Below are 9,988 nucleotides of genomic sequence, written 5' to 3' on the forward strand. Positions count from 1 at the left end.
CGTCAGCATCACCATGTGCCCTTCCTGCTTCCAGGTAAAGCAGCCCATACACACACACACACACACACACACACACGCCTACTCTGGACTATTGTCTCTTCCATTCCTGTGTTCCGTGTCTCCTGTAGATGTTCCACAGTGAGGACTACGAGCTGTTGGTGCTGCAGCACAACTGCTGTCCGTACTGCAGGAGACCCATCGATGACCCCAACTGACCTCACCCCCCCACTGGTCCAATCACTTCACCCACCCTCCTCCTCCTAATCTCTCTATCGCTCATCCACATTCCAGTTTGATTGTTTATTTCGTCCCCCCCCCCCAAAATGTTTATTATCTGGAATCAGTTGGACTAGCTGTGGTTGAACATTCCAGTCTGCGGTGAGTGTATGCAGGCTGATTTGGGGTCAGTTCTTTTGAGCAGTTTTTGGTTCATCGTCACCCCTTCCGAGTCAGCTGAGGTTGTCCTTTATCTTTGAGACAGATTTGGATGTTGGAGGTTTGTTTGGTTGTCCCTCCGCCAATAACTCTGTGTTATGTGTTTTTCTTGAAGTGACGGTTTGTTGATGGTTATTACAGCCCGTAACAAAAGCGCATCTTCAGCTGATCAACTTGATAGGATTAACGGGATCAGATTACTCCCGCCTATCACAGAGATTACATCATCTTAAAGGGACAGAGAACGTACAGCGGGTCTATATGAAATAACTCCCTGATTAACTCACTACATGTATTTATTGTCTGTACTGTATGTGGTGTGTCACACTTTGACCTACGTGTGTCCTTGGAACAAGACTTCTCTGTCACACAGAACTTATTTTAGTGTGTGATGGCTTGGTTGTTCTGGCCTTGTATGGTTTAAGAATGGATTTCATTGTATTTTTGTATCATTAAAGTGAAAGCACTTCAGCTTTTTTCAATGAAAAGTTTCTGTATGCTCTACTTTGGTGCTTGTTTAATGGTAAGACCTTGTGTGTTTCAGTGTTAGGATTGTGTGTGTGTGTGTGTGTGTGTGTGTGTTTCAGTGTTAGGATTGTGTGTGTGTTTCAGTGTTAGGATTGTGTGTGTGTGTGTGTGTGTGTGTGTGTGCGTATTTGCAGTGTGTTGATCTCATTCTCAGTGATCCTTGGGCGCTCTGTCTGACAGCCTCACAGTTCTTACACCAGACTTATTACCGTCTCACAGTTTGCCACAGGATTGGTGTGTGTGTGTGTGTGTGTGTGTGTGTGTGTGTGTGTGTGTGTGTGTGTGTGTGTGTGTGTGGTGTGTGTGGTGTGTGTGGTGTGTGTGTGTGTGTGTGTGTGTGTGTGTGTGTGTGTGTGTGTGTGCCCCACAGAATAAGCCAAACAAAGCACTTCTTGTTTGTATGTGTGATCCATAGAAATAGAAAACGTTTGCGGTTTTCTTTTCCACCCTAATTTGGGGACCATATTATGCAGCGGTTAAAGCTTAAGGATTAGCTTACCGCTGATGCAAATGAGCTGGAAAACTCTATAAATTACATTGACAGCCATGTACAGTCTGTTGCATAAACTGTTGAGTCCACACTGACGGCGCTTGGCGTTGGAGTTTGGGTCGTGTGGGCAGGCGGGGTCAGAGGTCGCGCCAGCATGCCTGCTCTTGTCTCGCTTCAGCAAACGTCTTCATGACGCATTGTCTCGTGTTGATGACATAGACGTATGACAGCTGTAGGTAACAACCCTTGTCTTTGAGCTTGCTGTACACAACATACACACGTATACTCACTATACACAAGGTGTTTCACTTTCCCCTGGGATTAGTGGATACGGTGTGTGTGTGTGTGTGTTTGTTTGAAAGAGAGAGTGACCTAAATCTGTCCATGCTGATACCCAAGTCCATGCGCCTCCCTAATCCTAGTGGGCTGTTAAAAGGAGCTGCGCCCGCCTCGGGGGGCTGCAGAGCACGCTACCTCTCACCGGCAGGATCTATCCATCCATCCATCCATCCATCCATCCATCCATCTATTCATCCATTCATCCATTCATCCATCTATTCATCCATTCATCCAACCTTCCAGCAAGAACATTTTATGACCTATCTTCTCTCAGAGGGGGAACAGCGCTTCCTCTCTCTTTTCTCAAAGTCCCAGAGGGGATAGAGACACACACACACACACACACACACACACACACACACACACACACACACACACACACACACACACACACACACTCCCATCAACAGCAGCAGCCATGAATGGCACAATGGGGCCCAACTTCTACGTGCCCATGTCCAACAAGACAGGGGTGGTGCGGAGTCCCTTTGAGTACCCCCAGTACTACCTGGCCGAACCCTGGAAGTACTCCCTGGTGGCCGCCTACATGATCTTCCTCATCATGACCGCCTTCCCCATCAACTTCCTCACACTCTACGTCACGGTGCAGAACAAGAAGCTGAGGACCCCCCTCAACTTCATCCTGCTGAACCTGGCCGTGGCCGACCTCTTCATGGTGGTGGGCGGCTTCACGGTCACCCTCTACACGGCCCTGAAAGGCTACTTCACCCTGGGCGTCACCGGCTGCTACATCGAGGGATTCTTCGCCACTATGGGGGGTAAGAGATGAGGAGGCCTGCCTGCCTGTCTCTCTCTCTCTCTCTCTCTCTCTCTCTCTCTGTCTCTCTCTCTCTCTCTCTCCTTCTTTCTCTCTCTGTCTCTCTCTCTCTCTCTCTCTCTCTCTCTCTCTCTCTCTCCTTCTCTCTCTCTCTCTCTCTCCGAGTTGAAACGTCAACCCCGGTAGACTGGATCATGTTGATCTATCATGTACTGTAACGTTAAGGTGAGGTAGGGGTTGCAACAATAATGTATAATATATAATGTATAATAACTGTACGATACTGTCTTTATTGGTATATGTTGTGTAAGCTTTATGTGAGAGCAGAGGAATTCATGGGGAAATCTGTTAGGATTAGGTGGAATACTGTGAGGCATTTATTTGTGCGGTATTAGGCTGTGTCCAGTGTTAACTGTGTGTGTGTGTGTGTGTGTGTGTGTGTGTGTGTGTGTGTGTGTGTGTGCGTGTGTATGTGTGTGTGTCTCTCAGGGGAGATAGCACTCTGGTCTCTGGTGGTATTGGCCGTCGAGCGCTACATCGTGGTGTGTAAGCCAATGAGCAGCTTCCGCTTCGGGGAGAAGCACGCCGTCCTTGGCGTGGCGTTCACCTGGGTCATGGCGCTCACCTGTGCTGCCCCCCCGCTCTGCGGCTGGTCTAGGTACACGAAACTAGAATTGGTAGAATTGCCATGAACGTCCAATACTGTCTAATACTGCTCTGTTGAAAAGCTGCATACGATATGAATGTGTGTGTGTGTGTGTTCACTGTGTGTGCTCCTACAGGTATATCCCTGAAGGCATGCAGTGCTCCTGTGGGATTGACTATTACACCCCCTCACCTGAGCTGGGCAACACCTCCTTCGTCATCTACATGTTCATTCTCCACTTCACCGTCCCTCTGGTGGTCATCTTCTTCTGCTACATCCGTCTGCTCTGCACCGTCCGCGCGGTAGGGTCCCACACGTCCTCAACACCAGTGTTGACTTGCACTGAATTGAATTTGTGCCTGGCGCAAGTATGCTTTTTAGATCCAAAAACTGCATTTGACACTAGAAATGTTTGTGTATGTTTGTGTGTGTTTGTGTGTGTGTGTGTGTATGTGTTTGTCTGTGCGTGTGTGTTTGTCTGTGCGTCTGTGTGTGTGTGTGTGTGTGTGTGTGTGTGTGTGTGTGTGTGTGTGTGTGTGTGTGTGTGTGTGTGTGTGTGTGTGTGTGTGTATGTGTTTGTCTGTGCGTCTGTGTGTGTGTGTTTGTTTGTCTGTGTGTGTGTGTGTGTGTGTGTTTGTTTGTCTGTGTGTGTGTCTGTGTGTCTGTGCGTGTCTGTGTGTCTGTGCGTGCGTGCGCATATTCAGGCTGCAGCCCAGCAGCAAGAATCCGAGAGCACTCAGAGGGCAGAGAAGGAAGTGACACGTATGGTGATCGTCATGGTGATCTCGTTCCTGGTGTGCTGGGTCCCCTACGCCAGCGTGGCCTGGTACATCTTTGCCAACCAGGGAAGTGAATTCGGCCCTGTCTTCATGACGGCACCGGCTTTCTTTGCCAAGAGCGCTGCCCTTTACAACCCAGTCATCTACATCCTGCTCAACAGACAGGTACCACAGGCTAGCTGACGTGTGTTGAGGATTGTCTGCTCTGTGGAAGTGTGTACAGTATTGGGCCTTATGCACAAGAGGAAATGGTGTGTATCTAAACTGCCACTCAGACCTGGCCCCTCCTCTCTCTCACTCTCTCACTCTCTCCTCAGTTCAGGAACAGTATGCTGACCACAGTGTGCTGTGGGAAGAACCCATTCGGAGATGAGGAGACCACCACCACCGCCTCCTCCAAAACCCAGTCCTCCTCCATCTCCTCCAGTCAGGTGGCCCCTGCTTGACCTGCGAGACCATCCCACCATCCACCCTCTGCGTTTTAAAAAAAAAAATGTTTAGATTGTACTTCAAACCTTTGAAGAGAGCTCTCCCCCCCCCTCTCCCCCCCCCCCTCTCCCCCGTTTCTGTCTCTCTGTCTCTGTCTCTTCTCCTCTCTTCCCCATGATGAAGCTGAGGAGGTTAGCTCTTGGCATGGACGGAGACTTGAGTGGAAACGGACCTGATAAGAAACTCTGCAGAGAGAGGCTGCCTCCTGAGAGAGTGAGCGAGAGAGAGAGAGAAAGAGTGTGTGTGTGTGTGTGTGTGTGCGTGTGCATGTGCGTGTGCGTGTGCGTGTCTGTGCGTCTGTGTGTGTGTGTGTGTGTACTGTACAGTAAGTGTGTGTGTAAGAGTGTGTTGAAGTTTTGGAGAAATTACAGGTGTTGATGTAAAGGTTTAGCAAGTGAAGTGTGACATGGAAGTAAAAGTTGTTATATGTCCTGCAATAAAAATTAAGATACAAATCTGAAGTATTTCCTTGTCTTATGTGCTTAGTTTATAAGAGAACATTTTCCTAGCTTTTCTGAAAAGTTCCAGATGCCCTTTGTGGGTGGTTGGGTGTCACACACAAGCAATCAGGATAGCATAAACAGACAAAATGTCTAACTGAATGATTATTTGTATTTCCAGTATTGGCAGAGAGTAACCCACGTAATATTTAGTCATTGGACATCTCTTAATAGCGTAATTTATTTTCACAAGCTCTGACAGAAGACCAAAGTCATTTGGCATTACAAATACAGTCATGTAAGACAATTATCCCTCTTTGATTAAACAAAGGTCATCGTTTTCTTAAACTCTAAATTTCCCTCCGTTCCATTGGTCAGAATCCACCTTCATTCTCAGCAGACAATCTTACATCCATCCAATGCAATTCTTCCCAGTGAACTACATTCTATCTGATCCATTAGTCCAGTCTCTTTGCGAACAGGTCTGTGGCACCAAAAACATAACCTAAATATATCCTTTCAATCAATTCTACTATCCACTCCTCCTTAACCCATCATCAACCTGCAAAGCACAATGGGACTTGTAGTTCAAAGCACCGATGGAGCCTTCTCCACCAATCAAACCTGAGAACAGTGCAGGTTACAAGAAGATGGGAGGAGTGTGTCATTCTGACTCATATTGATGAACAGGCCACTTGAAAGCATTAGAACACATCTATAAATATTGCTATGGACATTTTTTATACAGTACAGTGCATCATTGGCTCGTTCCCATAGAAGGGGATCAGTGCGTAAGATGGCCGCCGTGGCTCCAGGTCCCAGCGGCTGTGAAGTCGTCCAGAGAAAGGCCCCTCTTCCCAACGCCTCCAGGTCCACTCCATCTCAGGCCAAAGTGAAGTGAAGCCAGACTGGCCTCCAATGCGTGTGTGAACTGTCTGAAAACCAGATTGGGACCCAACGCAGGTGTCTATAATAGAGTCGACACACTGTCATTCATACCCAGGCGAGGAGGGAGTCCAGAAGTTGAGAAATCCTCAGTGTGTATTTTGGAATTCCTTGTTCATGGTATTCCCAATCGGTTCTGAGAGACATTCTTGGGTCTGGCGTATTAAAGCTCTCCCTAGTCAATCTCTCCTAGTCATAAAGCGGCTCCTCTCTCTGGAAAGACAGAAGAGATGTTTGGAAGGAATGGAGGATAGACAAGGGGGGGGTTTCATAGGTATTGGGACCCAGGTAGGTTGGAGGCCAGCTGGGCAGAGTGGAGTGGGTTTGGGGCCAGATGGAGGGAGACTCAGGCGTCACTGCTGCACTCATAGATGTTGTCCTCCACCAGAGCAATGACTTGCTCAAACTTGTGGTGCAGCTGAGTGCGTTTCGCAGTGGGGTTCGACTCCAGAGCAGTCACCACCTGAGAGAGAGAGAGAGAGAGAACGAGAGAGAGAGAGAGATTAAACAATCACCATGCCAGAAATGTTACATAACCAACCTACCCAGAGAGAGAGAGAGAGAGAGAGAGAGAGACCACTTTCAGAAGCTCTCAAGCGATCATGCATTCTACAACACAGGAGACGAAAATCAACCACCTGCCTGGACAGAAGAAAGAGAGAACGAGAGAACGCAAGAAACAGAAAGAAAGAGAGTATTTCAACAGTGCTTGAGCCTTCACGCATGCCTCGCCCCCCCCCCACAAAAGCCTTTCCTGTTCACATACTATTTACAAAACCCACATCTGCTCTGCCTTTCAAGCCTGATAGTTTGTCATTGGCTCAGGGGGCTTTGCTGGCTGCCTGTACCCAGCGAGGAGGGCAGGGAGAGAGAATGGACAATCAGGGTCGATTCATAGAGATCCTCTGAACCCCCTGGTCTGTGCTGCTGGTAGAGCAGAATGGAGGTAAACAGCCCCTAACTACTGTTATGATGAGGGCCCTCCATTAGACACACAATCCCAGTCCAAGCCCTCCAGAGAACAGCCAGGGGCTGGGGGAGGGATGGCTTAGGGATGGGGCTCTCCATGGGGGTAGGGGATGGGTGAAGGATGGTGCGGTGTGGTTTACAGTGGTGTTTAAGCAGATAGGGGTGGTTGATGAAGTGTTGTGAGGGAAGGGTTGAGGAGAGGATAAAGAGCACGTAGGCGTTGTTGTGGACTATGGGGCGAGGGAGGGCACAGTACCAGTCAAAAGTTTGGACACACCTTCTCATTCAATGGTTTTTCTTTATTTTTTAAATTATTTTCTACATTGTAGATTAATATTGAAGGCATCAAAACTATGAAGGAACACATATGAATTGTGTAGCAAACAAAAAAGTGTTAAACAAACCAGAATATGTTTTATATTTTAGATTCTTCAAAGTAGCCACCTTTTGCTTTGATGACAGCTTTGCACACTCTTGGCAAGTTTGTGTCCAAACTTTTGACTGGTACTGGATGTGTGTTTGTGTATTTACTTTGTTGAAAAGGGTGGAGAAGAGGACAGGGTGGTGTTGTTGTCAAGGTGTCGAGGATAGAGTTTTGGGGGAATAAGAATGGACTCTGGAGTCTACAGGGTTTGGTTGAGGAGACATGCAATGGAGAAAGTGTTTGATCTCTGAGGATGTGTTTGATGATCAACTACTGATATGTCATGCTCTGATTTCCATCACTCTCTCTCTCTCTCTCTCTCTCCCTCTCTCTCTCTCTCTGTGAAACTAGTACACTTGCATATGATAAGGCTAGAGATAGGGCCAGTTTAAACATGTGTCAAATTGCTGAGAGAGAGATAGAGAGAGAGATAGAATCTGGAATCTTACCTGGTTTCTGTATCTCTTGGCGTATTTGTAGATCTCCGTCAAGGCCAGGTTGGTGTTGAATTCATTTCTATATTTCTGTTGGATATAAAACAAAGCAAAACTGTTAAACTTCATCCAGAGGTCAACAAGCAACAGATGGTTTGGAACGTGGTTGGAATAGACAGGAAACGGCAGACACAGACAGCGTTGTAAAGAACAAGGAGACAGGCGTTACATTCACCATCGTTTCAATCAATTATCAACATTCGTGTGCTGACGATCAGTCATCTCTGGCTCTTACCCGTGACTCCTCAGCCAAGTGAGAGTTCATCTCCTGCTCACTCAGTGGCGCCATCTCCTGGATCTGCTTGTAGTAGCACTGCACCCTCTTCTTGTACTCAGGGATCTCCTTGGCATACAGCAGCTTGTTGGTGGGAGAGTCCTGAAACAATAGAATTCCTATTTGACCAAGCTTCTAGAACGGTGCTGGTTCTCGGCAAGGGGACATTCTCAAGGGGATTTATTTTTGGTCAAAATGAAAGTGTCTGATTGTGGTCTGTCCTTTATGACTAAACCTTGATCTATCCTTGACCGTGGTTAGAGTATGTTCTGTCTATGTATGGCAAGAGAGTTAGTACTACAGTAGTCAGTGTATGGTCAATCTACGGTCAGTCTACGGTCAGTGTATGGTCAGTCTATGGTCAATGTTTGGTCAGTCTATGGCCAGTGTATGCTCAGTCTACGGTAGATCTACGGTCAATCTAAGGTCAATCTACGGTCAATCTACGATCAATCTACGGTCAGTGTATGGTCAGTCTATGGTCAGTCTAAGGTCAGTCTATGGTCACTGTATGGTCAGTCTATGGTCAGTCTATGGTCAATGTTTGGTCAGTCTATGGCCAGTGTATGCTCAGTCTACGGTAAATCTAAGGTCAATCTACGGTCAGTGTATGGTCAGTCTATGGTCAGTCTATGGTCAATCTACGGTCAGCGTAATCACACAGAGAGTTGATCAGAACCTTCCTGCATTGAGACAATGAAGGGAGGGATCACAGTTTCCTTTCCTCACAAGAGGAAACTGAAACAGGCCTTATCCCCAGCCGGAGAGAACCAGTCCAGACAAAACAATACTCCTACATACATCTAAAACTTTCATGAGTCACTGGACGCATTCACAATGGTACTGAAAACATCATTCAAGCATTGAGAATTGTTTTCATGAAGCTGAAGTGTGTGTGTGTGTGTGTGTGTGTGTGTGTGTGTGTGTGTGTGTGTGTGTGTGTGTGTGTGTGTGTGTGTGTGTGTGTGTACTGTATGAGAGAGAGAGAGAGAAACAGCCAGAGAGAGAAACGCAGAGTATTTGTTTTTATAGTTGGTAGGTGTATAATCTACCTGCCTGTATTTTATATTTGTGTCACTACCTGTCTATCTGTGTGCAGTACAGTATGTGTGTGAGTGTGTGTGTGTGTGTGTGTGTGTGTGTGTGTGTGTGTGTGTGTGTGAGTGTGTGTGTTCAGAATGTGTGACTCTGTGTTGAGGAGATAGGAAGATCGGAGGACTTCAGTCACTGTTGCCCCTCCTGATAGGCATCCCTCTCTTCCTGTCCACAAGGTCACTTCCTGTGGCTCCTCCATCTGGCTGGCGACCCACCGCGACCCCGTGACCCCCGTCTGTCTGCTGCCCGCCAGATAAGAGGGTTTGCGTGAAAACAACCAGCACTCCTTTTCCTCCCCCTCTGTCTCCCCCTCTGTCTCCCCTGCAGAGGTACCGCTAATCCAGACCCCATACCCTTAGTGCCTGCATACTCCACACACACACACACACACACACACACACACACACACACAGACACACACACACACACACACACACACATGCAGACGCACACACACACACACACACACACACACACACACACACACACAGACACACACACACACACACACACACACACACACACACACACACACAGACACACACACACACACACACACACAGACACACACAGACACAGACACGCACGCACGAACGAACGCCCGAACGCACGCACGCACACACACACAGACACACAGAGAAAACCTAACCACAACCTGTTATTGAGGACACCGGCCATTTTCAATAAAAGGATGAGCATCTGGATGTTTTTATGCTGTGTGTGTGTTTATGTGTGTGTGTGTGTGTGTGTGTGTGTGTGTGTGTGTGTGTGTGTGTGTGTGTGATACAACTACATTCATTTCATGGGTGCGTGCATTGGCTCTCTGGCAGCGAACAACTGTATAAATCAGAATGGATCCTCCT

At 47.5% G+C, this 9,988-nt stretch overlaps 3 protein-coding genes across 3 annotated transcripts in view; 2 read left to right on the forward strand and 1 right to left on the reverse strand.

Annotated features, from left to right (window-relative positions):
• The window catches only part of ift122 (intraflagellar transport 122 homolog (Chlamydomonas)), a 26,101-nt gene extending 25,196 nt beyond the window's left edge, over positions 1-905 (forward strand). The window contains exons 28-29 of the mRNA XM_083674899.1: positions 1-34; positions 129-905. The exon at positions 1-34 is cut by the window's left edge and continues 131 nt beyond it. Of these exons, the coding sequence (XP_083531025.1) occupies positions 1-34; positions 129-215 (121 nt within the window). The 3' untranslated portion in view covers positions 216-905. The remainder of the gene's footprint in view (positions 35-128) is intronic.
• Positions 906-2,210: 1,305 nt separating this feature from the next.
• Positions 2,211-4,441, forward strand: exorh (extra-ocular rhodopsin; the record flags this gene model as incomplete). The annotated part of the gene is made up of 5 exons (XM_083675662.1): positions 2,211-2,571; positions 3,060-3,228; positions 3,353-3,518; positions 3,921-4,160; positions 4,313-4,441. The coding sequence occupies 5 exons, from the start codon at positions 2,211-2,213 to the stop codon at positions 4,439-4,441; spliced, it is 1,065 nt and encodes a 354-aa protein (XP_083531788.1).
• A 708-nt stretch (positions 4,442-5,149) lies between these two features.
• Positions 5,150-9,988, reverse strand: part of plxnd1 (plexin D1) — a 60,332-nt gene continuing 55,493 nt past the window's right edge. The window contains exons 27-29 of the mRNA XM_083674772.1: positions 7,992-8,165; positions 7,712-7,786; positions 5,150-6,332 (exon numbers count right to left, since the gene is read on the reverse strand). Of these exons, the coding sequence (XP_083530898.1) occupies positions 6,216-6,332; positions 7,712-7,786; positions 7,992-8,165 (366 nt within the window). The 3' untranslated portion in view covers positions 5,150-6,215. The remainder of the gene's footprint in view (positions 6,333-7,711; positions 7,787-7,991; positions 8,166-9,988) is intronic.

Source organism: Argentina silus, assembly GCF_951799395.1.
Source record: "Argentina silus genome assembly, chromosome: 8".
In the NCBI taxonomy this organism is placed as follows: domain Eukaryota; kingdom Metazoa; phylum Chordata; class Actinopteri; order Argentiniformes; family Argentinidae; genus Argentina; species Argentina silus.